General features: G+C 49.8%; 1 protein-coding gene across 1 annotated transcript in view; it reads left to right on the plus strand.

Moving 5' to 3' along the window:
* Positions 1-21,054, plus strand: part of CDC37 (cell division cycle 37, HSP90 cochaperone) — a 172,201-nt gene that overhangs the window by 16,798 nt on the left and 134,349 nt on the right. Inside the window, exons 3-7 of the mRNA XM_060253471.1 lie at positions 1,801-1,909; positions 2,584-2,699; positions 11,193-11,315; positions 13,185-13,367; positions 18,445-18,516. Of these exons, the coding sequence (XP_060109454.1) occupies positions 1,801-1,909; positions 2,584-2,699; positions 11,193-11,315; positions 13,185-13,367; positions 18,445-18,516 (603 nt within the window). The remainder of the gene's footprint in view (positions 1-1,800; positions 1,910-2,583; positions 2,700-11,192; positions 11,316-13,184; positions 13,368-18,444; positions 18,517-21,054) is intronic.

Here is a 21,054-nt window from a genome sequence, read left to right on the forward strand (position 1 = left end):
CACCTCGCGGCATCTCTTGTGGGGGAGGAAGGTAAAGGAGATTGTAATCTCTGCGATTCAGAGTGGAATCCAATATCATCATCTTTGCTATCTGAAGAAGCGGGCAGTGGCTCGCGAAAGCGCTTGCCCCGCCACAAATGTTGTTAGTTCTTTAGGTACTCCTGGAATCTTGCTCTTTTCTGTAGCACGATTATGCGACTAGCATAGCGTGGGGGTTCCGTAACCCACCCGTGGAATTTGGATTTAAACCTCTGTAGCATTTGGGGTTTTTTTTGTCTTTTACTTATTATTGACTTACTTAATAGCATTTACTAGCCATATGAACATATGAAGCTGCCTTCTGCTGAATCAGACCCTGGGTCCATCAAAGTCAGTACTGTCTTCTCAGACTGGCAGCGGCTCTCCAGGGTCTCAAGCGGAGGTTTTTCACACCTATTTGCCTGGACCCTTTTTTGGAGATGCCGGGGATTGAACCTGGGACCTTCTACTTCCCAAGCAGATGCTCTACCACTGAGCCACCGTCCCTCTCGCCATGTTTTTCTTACGGAGCTCAAGGGAGCGTTCATTCTAAATAGCTTGCATCAAAATACATAAGAGTCAAATTTAAAAATCCCCAGTTTAGGGCTCTTTTCATCAAATGGTTTTAGAAAGAAGGTGGGCCTTTCGCCCAGCAAGGCTCGTGATTAGACATTGGAGATTTGATTGGTTGAGCAGATTTCTTACGTTTCAAACAATTTTTATTAGTAACGTATGGCAATATATTCAATTTCTTATATGAACATATGAAGCTGCCTTATACTGAATCAGACCCTGGGTCCATCAAAGTCAGTATTGTCTTCTCGGACTGGCAGTGGCTCTCCAGGATCTCAAGCTGAGGTTTTTCACGCCTACTTGCCTGGACCCTTTTTGGAGATGCCAGGGATTGAACCTGGGACCTTCTGCTTACCAAGCAGATGCTCTACCACTGAGCCACCGTCCCTCCCCATTATATCATTACTAACTACTTTTTCTCTCTCTATCCCATATATTACATTCTACCTACCCCTCCCCCATTACTTGACCCCCGCCGGTGTACTATATTCAAAACATCATTATAAAAAGCACCCCTAATTAATCCGAACCAAAATTCATATCCTCCTTCCACTTATACTTAATCATTATCAAAAATTGTCCAATGTCCTTTTATTTTCCGTTCTTTTTCTACATATCTTCTGAACTTCTTCCACTCCATCTTAAATACTTCTAAATCATGGTCTCTTAACTTATCCACTTCACTCCATGTCATAACTTTAACAATCCAATCCCATTTCTCTGGTATTTTTTCTTGCTTCCACAACTGCGCATACAGTGTCCTAGCAGCTGAGAGCAAGTACCAGATTAAAGTTCTATCTTCTTTTGGAAATTTTTCCATTTGTAATCCCAACAGAAAAGTCTCTGCAACTTTGTTAAATTCATATCCCAAGATCTTAGAAACCTCTTGCTGAATCATCTGCCAAAACATTTCAGCTCTTTCACAAGTCCACGCTGAGCAGATTTCTTAACAAGATCTACAACAGCTGTTTTGTGTCTGGCTTCACTTCCTGCGGCGGCCATTTTGTGGCTGCGTTCACTATTCTGCGTCAGTAATCCAGAGGCGTGGACTGGCTCAAAAAGATCGGGGATCCCTGGGCTAGATCATTAGACTCCAGTGGAAGCCGGGATGGGGTTCCGGCCTTAGCAACATCCTGCCCGCCCGTCCTGCATTGGTCTAGCCAGACAGCCCCAGCCGTACACTGACCAGTCGTCTCGCTGTCCTTTCAGAGCGTCTTCAACGTCAAGCCGGAGAAGCCGGAAGAAGAGTCAGAAGAGCAAAAAGAGAAGAAGCATAAAACGTTTGTGGAGAAGTACGAGAAGCAAATCAAACACTTCGGTAAGCTGGGAGCAGAGTTGGCCCGTGTAGTCTCTGGGGGATCGGGCAGTTTGGTGCAGTGGTGAAGTGCGCGGACTCCTATCTGGGAGATTCGGATTTGATTCGCCCGTTCCTCCGCTTGCAGCTGCTGGAATGGCCTTTGGTCAGCCATAGTTCTTGCAGGAGTTGTCCTTGAAAGGGCATCTTCTGTCAGAGCTCTCTCAGCCTCACCTACCTCACAGGGTGTCTGTTGTAGGGGAGGAAGGTAAAGGAGATTGTGGCCACTCTGAGATTCAGAGTACAGGGTGGGATAGAAATCCAATATCATCATCTTCTTCTCCTTCCTCTTCCTCCTTTATGTCCAGCATAAAAATCTGTTTAGATTTGCAGTTTTGTTATTCAGGACATGAAGTGAATTGACCACTAGAGGGAGCAAAACGTGTGGAACAGACACCCCTTCCCCCCAAAGCAGCAGGAGCCCACAAACAAGGAAAAGGAGAGTGCAGAAAAGCCCACAGTTAAAACCAGTTGCAAAGTGCTTTATCCAGCACGTGGGAAAATACCACCTTGTCCGCAGCCCTAGCCCGCCAGCGGTTCTTCCTGGGGCTGTCCGTGCTGGGCCAGACTCCTGGTGTCAGAGCGTGGAGCCTGCAAGGACAACACAGACCTGGCACTGATTTCTTCCCGTTTCAAAGGGATGCTGCGCCGCTGGGACGACAGCCAGAAGTATCTGTCTGACAACCCGCATCTTGTGTGCGAGGAGACAGCCAACTACTTGGTCATCTGGTGTATCGATCTGGAGGTGGAAGAGGTGAGTGAGAAGCAATGTTCCCTCTAAACTGCAGAGTCTTGTGAGCAAAAATTCTACTTTAAGAACAGGCCAGTGGCCCATCCAGTCCGACACTCTGTGTCACACAGTGGCCAAAAAAATTATATATATATACACACACACACACACACACACATATATATACACACTGTGGCTAATAGCCACTGATGGACCTCTGCTCCATATTTTTATCTAAACCCCTCTTGAAGCTGGCTATGCTTGTAGCCACCACCACCTCCTGCAGCAGTGAATTCCACATGTTAATCACCCTTTGGGTGAAGAAGGACTTCCTTTTATCCATTCTAGCCCGACTGCTCAGCAATTTCATCGAATGCCCACGGGTTTTTGTACTGTGAGAAACGGAGAAAAGTACTTCTGTCTCTGCTTTCTCCATCCCATGCATAATCTTGTAAACCTCTATCATGTCACCCCGCAGTCGACGTTTCTCCAAGCTAAAGAGCCCCAAGTGTTTCAACCTTTCTTCATAGGGAAAGTGTTCCAACCCTTTAATCATTCTAGTTGCCCTTTTCTGGACTTTTTCCAATGCTATAATATCCTTTTTGAGGTGCGGTGACCAGAATTGAACACAGTACTCCAAATGAGACCGCACCATCGATTTATACAGGGGCATTATACTGGCTGATTTGTTTTCAATTCCCTTCCTAATAATTCCCAGTATGGCGTTGCCCTTTTTTATTGCAATCACACACTGTCTTGACATACTTTGTGAACTACTGGCATTAAAGTTGTGAGCTGCTGCATAAATTAGTGTGCTCTGGGGCCATTTTTCCTGAGCTAGGACAAAAATGTGTGAGCTGGAGTCGAAAAACCTGAGCTAGCTCACACTAATTCAGAGGGAACGCTGGTGAGAAGCACGGTGATGAATCAGGGATCTGGCTTGCCGAAGGGGGTGGAAGAGGAGAGGGAGAGGGGTGAGCTTCAGAAAGCGCTAACACAAAGGTGTTCTATCTGGACCCCATCAAGTTTTGTGTTATCACTGGACTGTCGTTTAATTAATGTCAAGCGTTCATTAATTATGGGTACATGGATAAAGACAAACGTGTGTCTAATAATTGCATTTTCACACAGGCTAATGTATTTTCAACCCACTTTTAATATACTTTGCAGCTGGATTTTATTGTGGACTTTTCGGCATTCTTGTTTTCCTTGTTTATGCGTTCCTGTTGTTTCAGGGTGGGTTTCCCCCCCCCCCCCCCCCCGTGCCACATAAGGGAACATAAGAGAAGCCATGTTGGATCGGGCCAATGGCCCATCCAGTCCAACACTCTGTGTCACATAAGAACATAAGAGAAGCCATGTTGGATCAGGTCAATGGCCCATCCAATCCAATACTCTGTATCACACAGTGGCCAGAAACCCAGGTGCCATCAGGAGGTCCATAAGAACATAAGAGAAGCCATGTTGGATCAGGCCAATAGCCCATCCAGTCCAACACTCTGTGTCACACAGTGGCCAAAAAACCCAGGTGCCATCAGGAGGTCCACCTGTGGGGCCAGGACACTAGATACCCTCCCACTGTGCCCCCCACCCAAGCACCAAGAAGACAGAGCATCTTTTGCCGCAGACAGAGAGTTCCAACAATACGCTGTGGCTAATAGCCCTTGATGGACCTCTGCTCCAGATGTTGATCCAGTCCCCTCTTGAAGCTCTCTGTGCTTGTAGCTGTCACCACCTCCTGTAGCAGTGAAATCTACACACGTTTTGCTCTCTCTAGTGGTCAGTTTGATATTATATCACATTACATCCAGCATGAAAATCTGCAACTCCCATTTGCAGGGAGATGCAAAGAACCGAAGAGTACGGCAAAGCGCTGTGTGAAACAGCGAGGTCCCCTTGCAAACAAATCTTGGAAGTGGATTGAAAATCCTTTGAATAACGCACTTTCAAAATCCGCTTTTGGTGAAGTTCGTGACTGCATTTTCCTGTGCGAAATGGCAAAATCCTGTTGCAATCGATTGATAAAGCGTGTTGCCACTGTATCATTCGGCACGTGTGCAAGCTCCCTAAGAAATGTTGCCTCGCGCAAGATGAATCTGTCAGGGCAGGAGTGTCGAGAACTCATTTCTTATGAGGGCCGGATCTGACACAAATGAGACCTTGTTGGGCCAGGCCGTGTGAGTACCTATTTAAGATTAGGTAGCAGAGATAGAAACTTTTTAAAAGGACACATACAAACACAACTAAAGATTTTTAAAAACCTTAAAGTAAAACATGCCTAAACATTGGCACTTGTTGGTCTTAAAGGTGCTTTCTTTGTATCTCTCCCATGGGATCCGGGGAACTGGGCAAAGGAAGCTCTGGCTCTTTCCCTCCCTTCCCAGGGGATCAGAATAATAATAATAATAACTTTTTATTTGTATCCCGCCCTCCCCGCACAAGCAGGCTCAGGGCGGCTCACAACATAGGAATGCAATACAATATAATAAAATCACATAAAACAGTAAAATTAATATGCAGTTACATTAAAATTAACATTAAGGTGCTAATAGATCTTAATTCAGTAGAAGAGAAGAAACATACACAGCGACATTATCTTAGCTCGGTATGGGCGAAGGCTATTTTGAAGAGGTATGTCTTACAGGCCCTGCGAAATTGATTTACACATCGCAGGGCCCGTACCTCCTCCGGGAGTTGGTTCCAGAGTAGTGGGGCCGCAACGGAGAAGGCCTGATCCCGGGTGGTCTTTAATCTGGCCTCCCTTGGCCTAGGGATATTCAGCTGGTGCTTACCAGCTGACCTCAGTGCTCTCTGGGGCTCATATGGGGAGAGACGGTCCCTCAGGTAGACAGGCCCTCGGCCATATAGGGCTTTGAAGGTCATGACCAGCGCCTTGTAACGAACTCGGTAGACCACTGGCAGCCAGTGCAGTTCGCGCAGCCCTGGCCGTATGTGCTCCCATCTTGGAAGCCCCAATAGCAGCCTAGCCGCCGCGTTCTGCACCAGCTGCAACCGCCGAGTTCGGCACAAGGGCAGCCCCATGTAGAGGGCGTTGCAGTAATCCAGTCTGGAGGTGACCATAGCATGGATCACCGTAGCCAGGTCCCGGCACTCCAGGAAGGGGGCCAACAGCTTTGCCCGCCGAAGATGAAAAAACACGGACTTAGCAGTGGCCGCTATCTGTGCCTCCATAGATAGTGAAGGCTCCAGAAGAACCCCCAAGCTCCTGACTCTGTGGGCCACTTTCAGTGGCACACCGTCAAGAGCTGGCAAGGGAATTTCCCCTCCCGGGGCACCGCGACCCAAACAAAGGACCGCCGTCTTCGCCGGATTCAACTTCAGCCCACTCAGCCTGAGCCAGCCAGCCACGGCCTGCAATGCAAGGTCCAGGTTTTCTGGGACGCAGTCAGGTCGGCCATCCATTAGTAGATAGAGCTGGGTGTCATCTGCATATTGATGGCACCCAAGCCCAAACCTCCGGGCAATCTGGGCAAGGGGGCGCATATAGATGTTAAACAACATCGGAGAGATGACTGCCCCTTGTGGCACTCCACACACTAGTGAGTGCCTCCGGGACCGCTCTCCCCCAAGAAGGGGGAGGAGCCTCAGCCAACAGAGAAAATTGAGATTTTGCTCTGGAGCTCTGCTGTGCGATTGAGAGAGCCTGGCAAAGCAAGCTGAGATGCAGAAAGAAGCAAGAGAGAGGGAGAAGGAAGCAGATGACAGCCAGTTGCTTGGGGGCCTGATAGGAGCCCTCCAGGGGCCGGATGCGGCCCCTAGGCCGTATGTTTGACACCCCTGTGTCAGAGTATCTCCCCCATATTTATTTAAGTTTCTGGGATTTGGAAACCCACCTTATGGCTTACGGCAACCCTTCGTGGTGTTTTCAAAGCAAGAGATATTCAGAGGGTAGCTTGCCATTGCCTGCTTCCACTTGATGACCTTGGACTTCCTTGGTAGTCTCCAGTGCTAACCTTGGTGGTCTCCAGTGCTAACCAGGTCCACCTTTGCTTAGCTTCCAAGAACTGATGAGACTGGGCTAGCCTGGATTATCCAGGTCAGGACAAGAAATGAACAGAGGAGATTTGCCCTTGCCTGCCTCTGCACAGCAACCTGGGACTTCCTTGCTGGTCTCCCATCCAGGCACTAACCAGGGCTGACCCTGTTTAGCTTCTGAGATCTGTTGAGATCGGGCTAGCGTGGGCCATCCAAGGCAAGGCAAGAGACGAACAGAGGTGGTTGGCCCTTGCCTGCCTCTGCGTAGCGACCCTGGACTTCCTTGGTGGTCTCCCATCCGAAGTACTAACCAGGACCAACCCTGCTTAGCTTTTGAGATCTGCCAAGATCAAGCTAGCCCTGGCAACATTAGATGGTTGATAAGAATTTCTAGCAGCCCCACTTCGTAGGCAGAGAGGGCAAGAGATGTTCAGAGGTAGCTTGCCGTTGCTTGCCTCTGCATGGCAACCCTGGACCTCCTTGGTGGTCTCCCATTCGAATGCTCACCAGGGCTGACCCTGCTTAGCTTCCAAGAGCTGATGAGGCTGGGCTAGCTTAGGCCATTCAAGTCAAGGAAAGAGATTAACAGTGTTGGTTGGCCATCTCCTGCCTCTGCGTAGCAACCCTGGACTTTGGTGGTGGTCTCCCATCCAAGTAGTAACCAGGATCGACCTTGCTCAGCTTCTGCGATTGAGCAGACTGGGCTAGCTTGGGCCATTCAAGTCAAGGAAAGAGATTAACAGTGTTGGTTGGCCATTTCCTGCCTCTGCGTAGCAACCCTGGATTTCCGTGGTGGTCTCCCATCCAGGTACCCACCAGGGCTGACCCCGCTTAGCTTCCAGGATCCTGTAAAATCAGGCTCCCGTGGGCCATCCAGGTCAAAGCAAGAGTGAAACAAAGGTGGTTTGCTTTTGCTTGCCTCTGCATAGCAACCTTGGTGGTCTCCTATCCAAGTACTAAACCAGGGCCGATCCTGCTAGGCTTCTGAGATATCTGAGATACCTTCTGAGATATCCGCCAAGATAAAGCTAGCCCTGGCAGCATTAGACGGCTGATAAAAATCACTAGCAGCCCCGCTTCCTAGGCAGAGTGGACCTTGGGCTCTTGCAGCAGTCGCTGGGCGGATGGATGGTCCTCATAACTCCTGCCCAGAACAAGCTGCCGGCCTCTGCTTCAGAGCTTTGGTTTCCCCTGCCGCTGGGATTATTTCAGCTGTTGTCGCGTGTTGTCGGTAGCAGTTGAGTCCCGCCGAGTCAGTCGGCGCCGTCTTGCAACCGCCTGTCTGCTTCAAGGAAGGGGCCACCTTCAGAGGACGGCCTCGGGGATTTGTTGACAGGCAGGAATGAAGCTTGGCTTGGTTTTCAGAGCTGGAAGGGGGGGTGGGAGGAGACAGCGGCAATCGGACCGTTTGTTGTTGCTCTGGGCCAGCCGGACTCCCGTGCCCACAGTCTCAGGAATGAGAAGCTGAGAAGAGAGACAGTGGCGTAGAATGATTTTAGGGGTTTGTGGAGATGGGAACTTTCTAGAAGTTAAGAGATTGAGTTTCTTGATGCTCTCAATGACTGTGCTATGAAGCAGATGGTCTCAGAACCTACCAGGGGTGGGGCGATCCTGGATTTGGTCCTAAGTAATGCCCAAGACTTGGTGAGAGATGTAAAAGTGATCGCACCGCTTGGGAGCAGTGACCATATTGATTTCACCATTTGTATAAAAGACTGGCACAACTACGTTTAACTTTGAAATGGGCAAATTCTCTGAGATGGGGAGGCATGTGAAGAGGAAACTGAAAGGAAAGGTAAATACAGGCAAAACCCTTGGGGAAGCTTGGAGGCTATTTAAAACTACAATCCTAGAAGCTCAGATAAAATATATACCACAAGTTAGAAAAAGCACAAACAGGTATAAGAAAAGGCCTGCATGGTTAACAAACAAAGTAATGGAAGCTGTAATAGGTAAGAAGGACTCCTTTAAGAGGTGGAAAGCTAGTCCGAGTGAGATTAATAAAAGGGAACACAGGCTGTGGCAAATCAAATGCAAGACTGTGATCAGGCAGGCAAAAAGGGACTATGAGGAGAATATTGCAAAAAACATAAAACCAACAATAAAAATTTCTTCAAATATATGAGAAGCAGGAAACCAGCCAGGGAGGCAGTGGGCCTTTGGATGACCAAGGGGTAAAAGGATTACTGAAGGAGGATAGGGAAATGGCTGAGAAGCTGAATGCATTTTTTGCCTCCGTCTTCACTGTGGAAGACGAGAAGTGTTTGCCTGCTCCAGAACCACTAATTTTGGAAGGGGTGTTGAAAGACCTGAGTCAGATTGAGGTGACAAAAGAGGAGGTCCTACAACTGATAAGCGAATTAAAAACTAATAAGTCACCAGGTCCAGATGGCATACATCCGAGAGTTCTGAAAGAACTCAAAGTTGAACTTGTGGATCTTCTGACAAAAATATGTAATCTTTCATTGAAATCTGCCTCCGTTCCTGAGGACTGGAAGGTAGCAAATGTCATCCCCATCCTTAAAAAGGGTTCCAAAGGAGATTCGGGAAATTACAGGCCAGTCAGTCTGACTTCAATACCGGGAAAGTTGGTAGAAACCATTATCAAGGACAGAATGAGTAGGCACATTGATGAACACGGGTTATTGAGGAAGACTCAGCATGGGTTCTGTAAGGGAAGATCTTGCCTCACTAACCTGTTGCATTTCTTTGAGGGGGTGAACAAACATGTGGACAAAGGAGACCCGATAGATGTTGTTTACCTTGACTTCCAGAAAGCTTTTGATAAAGTTCCTCATCAAAAGTTCCTTAGAAAGCTCGAGAGGACAGGTCCTCTTGTGGATCAAAAACTGGATGATTAATAGGAAGCAGAGAGTGAGTGTAAATGGGCAGTCTTCACAATGGAGGAAGGTAAGCAGTGGGGTGCCGCAGGGCTCGGTACTGGGTCCCATGCTCTTTAACTTGTTCATAAATGATTTGGAGTTGGGAGTGAGCAGTGAAGTGGCCACGTTTGCAGATGACACTAAATTGTTCAGGGTGGTGAGAACCAGAGAGGATTGTAAGGAACTCCAAAGGGATCTGTTGAGGCTGGGTGAGTGGGCGTCAACGTGGCAGATGAGGTTCATTGTGGCCAAGTGCAAAGTAATGCACATTGGGGCCAAGAATCCCAGCTACAAATACAAGTTGATGGGGTGTGAATTGGCAGAGACTGACCAAGAGAGAGATCTTGGGGTCGTGGTAGATAACTCACTGAAAATGTCAAGACAGTGTGCGATTGCAATAGAAAAGGCCAACGCCCTGCTGGGAATTATTAGGAAGGGAATTGAAAACAAATCAGCCAGTATCATAATGCCCCTGTATAAATCGATGGTATGGTCTCATTTGGAATACTGTGCGCAATTCTGGTTACCGCACCGCAAAAAGGATATTACAGCATTTGAAAAAGTGCAGAAAAGGGCAACTAGAATGATTGGAGAAACGTCAGCTGCGGGGTGACATGAGAGGGGTTTACAAGATAATGCAAGGGATGGAGAAAGTAGAGAAAGAAGTCCTTTTCTCCCTTTCTCACAATACAAGAACTCGTGGGCATTCAATGAAATTACATAGCAGTCAGGTTAAAACGGATGAAAGGAAGTCCTTCTTCACCCAGAGGGTGATTAACATTTGGAATTCACTTGGTGGTCTCTCATCCAGATGTTCAAAAAAAATTGGCCACTGTGTGACACAGAATGTTGGACTGGATGGGCCATTGGCCTGATCCAACATGGCTTCTCTTATGTGACACAGAGTGTTGGACTGGATGGGCCACTGGCCTGATCCAACATGGCTTCTCTTATGTTCTTATGAAGTTAGAAGATCAGAGAAGCCGTGTTGGGTCAGGCCAGTGGCCCATCCAGTCCAACTCTGTGTGTCACACAGTGGCCAAAATCCAGGAGTCATCAGGAGGTCCATCAATGGGACCAGAACTTCAGAAGCCCTTCCACTGATGCCCCCCCCCAAGCATCATGGCCTCAGACATAAGAACATAATGTCCTGTCCAGTCCAACAGTCTGTGTCACACAGTGGCTAAAACCCAGAGGCCATCAGGAGGAGGTCCACCAGCAGGACCAGAACTCCAGAACCCCTCCCACTCTTGCTCCCCCCCAACACCAAGAATACAGAACATCACTGGCTCAGGCAGTCTTCCATCTATTCCTTGTGGCTAACAGCCGCTGATGGACCCCTGCTCCAGATGTTTCTCTGATCCCCCCTTGAAGCTGGCTATGCTTGTAGCTGCCACCACTTCCTGCAACGATGAATTCTATGTTTTTTTCTCTTCCAGACAGACTGGAAAGGGGGGAGGGGGACACGCACATGTAGATCTTCCTCCTAGTTTTCCAATTCCCAGAGTTCCACATCTTTAGGAGTACATTCCCTTGTGTGAAATGTACCTCTGTCTAGCCAAACATGTTGTTGAGGAGGTGCAAGATGTGTTTGTGTGACTCAGACATCTCACCTGTCTTTTTCTGTCCCTTTCCTCAGAAACACGCCCTGATGGAGCAGGTGGCCCACCAGACCATCGTGATGCAGTTCATACTGGAGCTGGCAAAGAGCCTCAAGGTTGACCCCCGAGCCTGCTTCCGGCAATTTTTCACAAAGATCAAGGTGAGCCTCCTGTCTGGGTTTGGGAAAACCTTCCTCCCTTGAATGGTGGTGGTGGAACGTGCCCTCAAGCGGCAGCCGACTCATGGCCATAGGATTTTCAAGGCAAGAGAGGAACAGAGGTGGTTGGCCATTGCCTGCCTCTGCATAGCGACCCTGGGCTTCCTTGGTGGCCTCCCATCCAGATGTTAACCAGGACTGACCCCGTTTAGCTTCTGAGAGATGACGTGGTTGGGCCATCCAGGTCAGGGCAAGAGATAGCAGAGGTTTCATATTGCCTGCCTCTGCGCAGCAACCCTGGACTTCCTTGGTGGCCTCCCATCCAGACGCGAACCAAGGCTGACCCTGCTTAACTTCTGAGATCTGACACAATCAGGCTAGCCTGGGCCATCCAGATCAGGGCAAGTGACTAACAGGTGGTTTGCCATTGCCTGCCTCTGCGTAGCAACCCTGGACTTCCTTGACGGTCTCCCATCCAAATGCCTACAAGAGATGATCCTGCTTAGCTTCTGAGATCTGACAAGATTAGGCTAGCCTGGGCCATCCAGCTCAAGACCTTCTTTAAATGTCACCCTCTGTATTTCCTGATTATCGCCTCCTCCTCATTCTTCCAGAGAGCCAGTTTGGTGTTGTGGTGAAGTGCACAGACTCTTATCTGGGAGGACCGGGTTTGATTCCCCACTCCTCCACTTGCAGCTGCTGGAATGGCCTTGGGTCAGCCATTGCTCTCTTATCTTGGAGAACCGGATTTGATTCCCCCCTCCTCCACTTGAACCTGCTGGAATGGCCTTGGGTCAGCCAGAGCTCTCTTATCTGGGAGAACCGGGTTTGATTCCCCACTCCTCCACTTGCAGCTGCTGGAATGGCCTTGGGTCAGCCAGAGCTCTCTTATCTGGGAGAACCGGGTTTGATTCCCCACTCCTCCACTTGCACCTGCTGGAATGGCCTTGGCTCAGCCAGAGCTCTGGAAGAGGTTGTCCTTGAAAGGGCAGCTTCTTGCAGAGCTCTCTCAGCCCCACCTACCTCACAGGGTGTCTGCTGTGGGGGGGGGGGGAAGGGAAAGGAGATTGTAGGCCCCTCTGAGATTCAGAGCGGAAGGGCAAGATATAAATCCAATATCGTCATCTTCCTTCCAGAGCCATTTGGGCGCAGTGGTTAAGAGCAGTCTAATCTGGGAGAGCCAGTTTTGTTTCCCCACTCCTCCTCCACATGCAGCCAGCTGGGTAACCTTGGGCCAGGCACAGTTCACTCAGAGCTCTCTCAGCCCCACCTGCCTCACAGGGTGTCTGTTGTGGGGGGAGGAAGGGAAGGAAGGGGCAACAGTGGGAGGGCTTCTGATGTCCTGACCCCACTGATGGACCTTCTGATGGCGCCTAGTTTTTTTGGCCACTTTGTGACACAGAGTGTTGGACTGTATGGGCCACTGGCCTGATGCAACATAGCTTCTTTTATGTTCTTATGTCCAGGGCAGTGATGCTCTGTATTCTTGGTGCTTGGTGGGAGGCACAGTGGGAGGGCTTCTAGTGTCCTGGCCCCACTGGGGGACCTCCTGATGGCCCCTGGGGTTTTTTGGCCACTGTGTGACAGAAGAGTGTTGGACTGGATGGGCCACTGGCCTGATCCAACATGGCTTCTCTTACGTCCTTACGTGACACAGAGTGTTGGACTGGATGGGCCACTGGCCTGATCCAGCATGGCTTCTCTTATGTTCTTATGTGACACAGAGTGTTGGACTGGATGGGCCACTGGCCTGATCCGGCATGGCTTCTCTTACGTTCTTACGTGATTGAAAGCCGCCATGAGACTCCGAGCGAAGGGCAAGGTATCGATCCAATCCCCTCCTCCTCTTTCTCTTCTCCTTCTTCCGTCCAGACCGCTGACCAGCAGTACATGGAGGGCTTCACCGAGGAGCTGGAGGCCTTCAAAGAGCGGGTGCGGGGCCGCGCCCAGGCCCGCATCGAGAAGGCCCTCAAAGAATACGAGGAGGAGGAGCAGCAGAAGCGGCTGGGGCCCGGCGGCTTGGACCCCGTGGAAGTGTATGAGTCACTGCCCTCTGTAAGTCCCGGCTGAGCGGCTGCCTGTCTTGCTCCATCAAGAACACACTTGTGTCTTTTTCGCCTGCCTGTTACGCTGAAGCTCCTGATATTATTGTTATTATTATTGGTTTGTTTATGGTTCGCCCATTCCCCGCAGGGCTCAGAGCGGAGTACGACAAAACGAGAAAACCACGATAAAATCGCAACAACATAACAATCAAAACCATTTACAATATTCGGTACGACGGGAGAATCCAGCCGAACAGAACGATGGAGACGGTGTGGCAGGGCAGTGCAGCAGATCGGCGCAGTAAGATAGTACAGTAGGGGAGGCCGATCTAACGGGTAGATGCCCGTAGCCTCACCCGAAAACCTACAAATATACCAAAAAATATTGTGCAGATCACGCTATGAAATACCTTGTACAAATTATATTATATTGTGTAGAAACATACAAAAATTGTCATATGTTCAAAACATTTTAGCAACGCAAAAGTCTCAAATGTATTATTTCAGGGAGGACCCCGCAAAGTCTCTTATTTTCACAAAGAGAGTACTACGACTCAAAAACAAAGTTCCACAGGAGTCCCTCCGTTGCTTGTCGGCTTCCGAAGGGAAAATCCTCGCCTTCACGCAACCGCCGGTTTTTAATTGCGTTCCGCTGCTCCTGGAGCTTCCTCGTAAGCCAACTGAAATTCACCGCCAAGTTTCTCCCATACGCCCATTTCAATCTCTCTTTGTGAAAATAAGCGACTTTGTGGGGTCCTCCCTGAAATAATACATTTGAGCCTTTTGTGTTGCAAAAATGTTTTTGAATATATGACAATTTTTGTATGTTTCTACACACTAGAATATAATTTGTACAAGGTATTTCATAGTGTGATTTGCACAATATTTTTTGGTGTATTTATGTTTTGTGTATTGTGCTGCCATTGTCCTTCACCCGAAAACCTGGCGAAAGAGCTCCGTTTTTCAGGCCCTACAAAAGGCCAGCAAGCCAGGTAGGGCCCGGATCTCCATCGGGAGCTGATTCCACCAGGTCGGGGTCAGGACCGAGAAGGACCTGACCCTGGTAGAGGCAAGACGGGCATCTCTCGGGCTGGGGACAGTCAGCTTATCTTGAGAGGCTGAACGAAGCGACCTCCGAGGCATATATGGAAAGAGACGGTCCCGCAGGTACGTTGGTCCCAGGCCGCGTAAGGCTTTGAAAGTCAAAACTAACGCCTTGAAGCGGATCCGGTGCTCTGTGGGCCGCCAGGGCAGGTCGTGGAGCACCGGCCGTATGCTCACCCGTACAGGTGATGCAGTCAGCAGGCGCGGTTGCACAGGGTGAGACAGTGCCGTCCGATAGCACGAGGCCTCCAACCAACAATGCCGTGGAGCTTCTGGGGCCGTCAGTGACCCCATCACAGTTTTTCACAGCCGAGGGACCAAGGGTCATTTTGTAGAAAAATGGGGGGCGGGGCTCAGTAGCATAACTAATTAGCATATGCCGCCCCGCCCCTCCCCAGCAGCCAAAAGCAACCCGATGCAAGAAAGGAGAGCCCCGGGAGAGCAAGGCCTGCTTGGGCTAGCTAGAGATCCAGCCAGCCCAAGCAGGCCTCGCTCACCTGGGGCTCACCTCCTCCACAGCCAAAAGCTCAGCAAGGCACCTCCTGCCCAAAATGACATCAGAAGTGGAGAAAGGGTGGTGTGGAGTTCTCCAGGGGTTAATGAGGGCTGCTGGGGGTGTGGCAAAGCTCCTGGTGGTTGGCTGGTTGCCCCCTCTCATAATTCAGGGATTGTTATGCAGCTGCACCTACCATTCAATGGACAAGGTAAGTGGGGAGGAGGGGAAGGCTGCCGGAAAGGTTCAGGAGCTGTGCTCCTGTGAGCTCCTGCTGAATTCAAGGCCTAACCAGGGTTGATGTTGCTTAGCTTCTGAGATACGATGAGATCAGCCTAGCCTGAGCCATCCAGGTCAAGGCAAGAGAGAAACAGAGGTGGTTTTGCCATTGCCTGCCTCTGCGTAGCAACCTTGGACTTCCTCGGTGGTCTCCCATCCAAGTGCTAACCAGGGCTATCCCCACTTAGCTTCCAAGATCAAGTCCAGCCTGGGCCATCCAGGTCAAGGCAAGAGCTGAAAAGAGGTGTTTTGCCATTGCCTGCCTCTGCATAGCGACCCTGGACTTCCTCGGTGGCCTCCCATCCAGGTACTAACCAGGGCTGACCCTGCTTAGCTTCTGAGATCTGACTAGACTGGACTAGCCTGGGCCATCCAGGTCAAGGCAAGAGACGAACAGAGGTGGTTGGCCCTTGCCTGCCTCTGCGTCGCGACCTTGGACTTCCTTGGTGGTCTCCCATCCAAATACTAAGCAGGACCAACCCTGCTTAGCTTCCAAGATCTGACGAGAGAGGCTAAGCATGGGCCACCCAGGTCAAAGTAAGAGTCAAATTGAGGTGGTTTGCGATTGCCTGCCTCTGCGTAGCAACCCTGGTGTTCTCTGGTGGTCTCCCATCCAAGTATTAACCAGGATTAACCCTGCATAGCTTCCAAAATCTGACGAGAGAGGGCTAAGCATGGGCCACCCAGGTCAAAGTAAGGGACAAACAGAGGTGGTTTCCATTGCTTGCCTCTGCGTAGCAACCCTGGACTTCTTAGGTGGTCTCCCGTCGGTATTAAACAGGACCAACCCTGCATAGCTTCCAAAATGTGACAAGAGAGGGCTAAGCATGGGTCATCTGGAAATCTGGGGATTGAACCTGGGACCTTCTGCATGCCAAGACAAACAGAAGTGGTTTGCCATTGCCTGCATAGCAACCTTGGACTTCTTTAGTGGTCTCCCATCCAAGTATTAACCTGGACCAACCCTGCATAGCTTCCAAAATCTGACGAGAGAGGGCTAAGCATGGGCCATCCAGGTCAGAGTCAAATTGAGGTGGTTTGCGATTGCCTGCCTCTGCATAGCAACCCTGGACTTCCTTGGCAGTCTCCCATTCAAATACTAACCAGGGCCGACATTACTTAGCTTCTGAGTTCTGGGGAGATTAGGCTAGTCCTTAGGAAGTGTCACAATCCTGGGCCTAGTGAGGCCTACAGGCCCCAAGGAAGCTTGCCTAGGATTGGGAAAAGCCTACATTTCCCAGGATCCCCTCTGATTGGGGGGGGGCAAGGGTTTTGGAGGGAAACTGGCCCAGAGAGGGGGTGGGGCCTGGGAGGAGAATATAAAAGGGCCAAGCCCAGGCATGAGGTGGTTTTTTCCTGGAAGGCTGAGCTGGAGGCAGGCTGTGGCCTGGAGAGCTTATAGCAGGGGAAAGATCCCTCATCCACGGGAAGGGGTGAGTGCTGGTTAGTAGTTTAGGGGGTGTTCTTTCCCTGGAAGGCTGAGCTGGAGGTAGGCTGTGGCCTGGAGAGCTTGAAGCAGGGGAAAGATCCCTCACCCAAGGCAAGGGGTGAGTGTTGGTTAGTAGAGTAGGGACTGCACAGTTAATTGCGTCAGGGCTTTTGTTTCTTTGCACCAACCTTTACCGTTCTCAGATTCCCTTTAGCACTAAATCTTTGTCACCCACTTATTATTTGAGCCCCATAAGTTAACTGTTGTTGTTGGGGACGGTGGCTCAGTGGTAGAGCATCTGCTTGGGAAGCGGAAGGTCCCCAGTTCAATCCCTGGCATCTCCAGAAAAGGGTCCAGGCAAGTAGACATGAAAAACCTCAGCTTGAGGCCCTGGAGAGCCATGAACGGGGCTGTGGCTCAGCGGCAGAGCATCTGCTGGGTAAGCAGAAGGTCCCAGGTTCAATCCCCGGCACCTCCAACTAAAAAGGGTCCAGGCAAATAGACGTGAAAAACCTCAGCTTGAGACCCTGGAGAGCCGCTGCCGGTCTGAGTAGACAAGACTGACTTTGATGGACCAAAGAGGGTCTGATTCAGTAGAAGGCAGCTTCATATGTTCATATGATCAAAAGACCCCAAAAAAATCATCTTAATGGGAGGGACGGTGGCTCAGTGGTAGAGCATCTACTTGGTAAACAGAAGGTCCCAGGTTCAATCCCCGGCATCTCCAACTAAAAGGGTCCAGGCAAATAGATGTGAAAACCTCAGCTTGAGACCCTGGAGAGCCGCTGCCCGTCTGAGTCGACAAGACTGACTTTGATGGACCCAGGGTCTGATTCAGTAGAAGGCAGCTTCATATGTTCTTATCCTGCCTGGGTTCTCACGTCTCCTTGGTCACAGTTAAGAGATATTTCTTAATAAGGAAGAGACAAGGGTGGTTGTTTGCTCTGGGCCCTCCATACAGACCCTTACTGGTGGCCCTGTTAGGCCCGGCTACGTGACAGGAAGTATTACATAGTGTGTGTCATGAACAATGCATTAAGAAGAAGGAGTTTCATACATAGCAAGGAATGCAATAAGAGCCAGATAATACAGAAACTGGCAGTGGAATAGACTAGAACTGGTACCTTGAACTGAACTTTGAATTGGTGGCCCTCACAGGGGCAGAAAGATGGGTGGAAATTATTCTATTAAATAACATAAGCCTGGTCACGAGCAGCCAGTGAATTGACTACAGAGTGGGTGATAATATGTGTCATTCACCTAGCTCTCGATAGTCAACTGATTTGCTGCGTTCTGTGTCAGCCAGAGTCTCCTAGTTGACGTCAAGGGCTACGCCACGTAGAGCGTTTTACAGTAGTCTAGCTTCAGTGTTACTGTGGATGTTGATCCGTGCGGGCAGATCCTCCCAAGTCAAGGTTAGGGAGTTGTCTTTCAGGCTAAATGAAGATGGAATAAAGCCTCTTTTTTTTGGGGGGGGGGGGGGGAGAGAGCTGTATTAGCTCGCTTCCTTCCCCCATCCCACCATATGCACTTAACATTTTGGTTGTTGAAAGAGGCTTCTCTTAACTCTGTATTTGGGCTGCCCAGATTGGACAAGAGGAAAGTCATTTGCAAAGATACTGATGCAGCGGGCGTACTTGCAGTCTCCTAGTAGCGCTCTCGAATGGCTCTGTAGCTCCAGGCCTTCGTTGTAACCGAGTACTGAATTCTGATGCCGAGGACGGATTGCTCGTCCTTTGCTAGATTGCCGCTGATGATGACCGTTTCTCTTTCTCCCCCCAGGAACTCCAGAAGTGCTTTGACGTGAAAGACGTGCAGATGCTGCAGGACACAATTAGCAAAATGGATCCTTCTGTGAGTCTCCTTGGCGCTGGGTTGACATAAGGACATACGATAATAGGAATCGTATGGCAGTGTGGATAGTACAGCCAGGAGATCCTAAGATTGTCTGGCAGCCGGAAGTTAAGAACGTAAGAAAAGCCATGTTGGGCCATCTAGTCCAACACTTTTGTGTCACAAACTGGCCAAACCCCAGGTGCCATCAGGAGGTCCATCAGTGGGGCCAGGACACTAGAAGCCCTCCCACTGTTGCCCCTCCCAAGCACCAAGAAGACAGAGCTTCACTGCCCCAGACATAAGTCCACCAGTGGGGCCAAGGCACTAGAAGCCCTCCCACTTCGCCCCCCCCCCCCAAGCACCAAGAATACGCCCTGAGCCTGCTTTGGCGGGGAGGGCGGGGTATAAATAAAAATTTATTATTATTATTATTATTATTAGAGCATCACTGCCCCAGACAGAGAGTTCCAACAGTACTCTGTGGCTAATAGCCACTGATGGGCCTCTGCTCCAGATGTTGATCCGATCCCCTCTTGAAGCTGGCTATGCTAGTAGCCGCCGCCACCTCCTGTGGCAGAGAATTCCACATGTTAATCACCCTTTTATCTGTTCTAAACCAACTGATCTCCTTGGTGCTGGGTTCTAAACTCCCTTTGGGAAATTCTGATTAAGTGTCACCTGGGTCTGGAACAGCTCCTGGCATTTCTCTGGCCTGGAGAGGATTTGGGGGCACACGAGTTCTTCCTGAGCTCTGGAGGTCCTCAGCTTTTTTGGAACTTGAACATATGAACATATGAAGCTGCCTTATACCGAATCAGACCTTTGGTCCATCAAAGTCAGTATTGTCTTCTCAGACTGGCAGCGGCTCTCCAGGGTCTCAAGCTGAGGTTTTTCACACCTGTTTGCCTGGACCCTTTTTTGGAGATGCCAGGGATTGAACCTGGGACCTTCTGCTTCCCAAGCAGTTGCTCTACCACTGAGCCACCTTAGGAGTTTGGACACAAAGTGGCTGCCTCAGAACAGCTGTCATAGGAGACAGAGCCAGCCACTGATCAGTTGTCGCGGGTCACCTTCAGTCACACACAGTGCTCACTCTAAGCCAGGGGTGTCAAACATGCAGCCCGGGGGGGGCATATCAGGGCCCCGAGCAACTGGCTATTTTTTGCTTCCGTCTCCCTCTAAATTACTTCCTTCTGCATCTCAGCTTGCTTTGCAAGCCTTGCTCAATTGCACAGGAGCTACAGAGGAAAACCTAGATTTTCTCCATTGGTCGAGGCTCCTCCCCCTCTTCGATTTTCTCCATTGGTTGAGGCTCCTCCCCCTCTTCGATTTTCTCCATTGGTTGAAGCTCCTCCCCCCCCTGGTCCCCTGGGGAAGGAAAGAAAGAGCCAGAGCTTCCTTTGCCCAGTTCCCTGGATCCCATGGCAGAGATACAAAGAAAGCACCTTTAAGACCAACTAGTGCTGTTTTAAGCATGTTTTAATTTAAGTGATTTCTAAAAAATCTTTTAGTTGTGTTTGTCGGCTTTTATCTTAAATAGGTATACACATGGCTTGGCACGACACAGCCCGACAAAGTCTCTTTTATGTCAGATCCAGCCCCTGTAACAAAAGAGTTTGACACCCTTGCTCTAAGCCATGGAATCTTGTGAGCAAAATTTCTACTTCAGGAGCTCCTGGCATCCAGGTGGGCAGCCGTCTTGGTCTGAAGCAACAGAACAAAGGTGGAGTCTGGTTGCCCTCTTAAAACCAACCAAGTTTTATTGGGAATGTAAGCTTATGTGTGCTAAAAGCACACTTCGACGGGCAGTAGTGCGGGATGGAATTAGCAGTCCTATCTATATAGAGAGTGGACAGTGAGCTAGTATGCAAAATGGCAAAAATGGTTTTAGCAGATTAAAAGAATTAGAGGTTGGGGTCTGGATCTCCTGATAGTGCCTGTTTTTTTTGGCCACTGTGTGACACAGAGTGTTGGACTGGATGGGCCACTCGTCTGATCCAACATGCCTTCTCTTAGGTTCTTATGTCTGGGGCAGTGATGCTCTGTGTTCTTGGTGCTTGGGGGGGCACAGTGGGAGGTCTTCTAGTGTCCTAGCCCCACTGATGGACCTCCTGATGACACCTGGGGTTTTTTGGCCAATGTGTGACACAGAGTGTTGGACTGGATGGGCCATTGGCCTGGTCCAACATGGCTCCTCTTATGTTCTTCTGTGACACAGAGTGTTGGACTGGAAGGGCCATTGGCCTAATCCAACATGGCTTCTCTTATGTTCTCATGTGACACAGAGTGTTGGACTGGAGGGGCCACTGGCCTGATCCAACATGGCTTCTCTTATGTTCTTATGTGACCCAGAGTGTTGGACTGGAGGGGCCACTGGCCTGATCCAACATGGCTTCTCTTATGTTCTTATGTGACACAGAGTGTTGGACTGGATGGGCCATTGGCCTGATCCAACATGGCTTCTCTTATGTTCTTATGTGACCCAGAGTGTTGGACTGGATGGGCCATTGGCCTGATCCAACATGGCTTCTCTTATGTTCTTATGTGACACAGAGT

The sequence above is a fragment of the Heteronotia binoei genome, chromosome 13 (genome assembly GCF_032191835.1).
Source record: "Heteronotia binoei isolate CCM8104 ecotype False Entrance Well chromosome 13, APGP_CSIRO_Hbin_v1, whole genome shotgun sequence".
NCBI classification, from domain to species: Eukaryota; Metazoa; Chordata; class Lepidosauria; order Squamata; family Gekkonidae; genus Heteronotia; species Heteronotia binoei.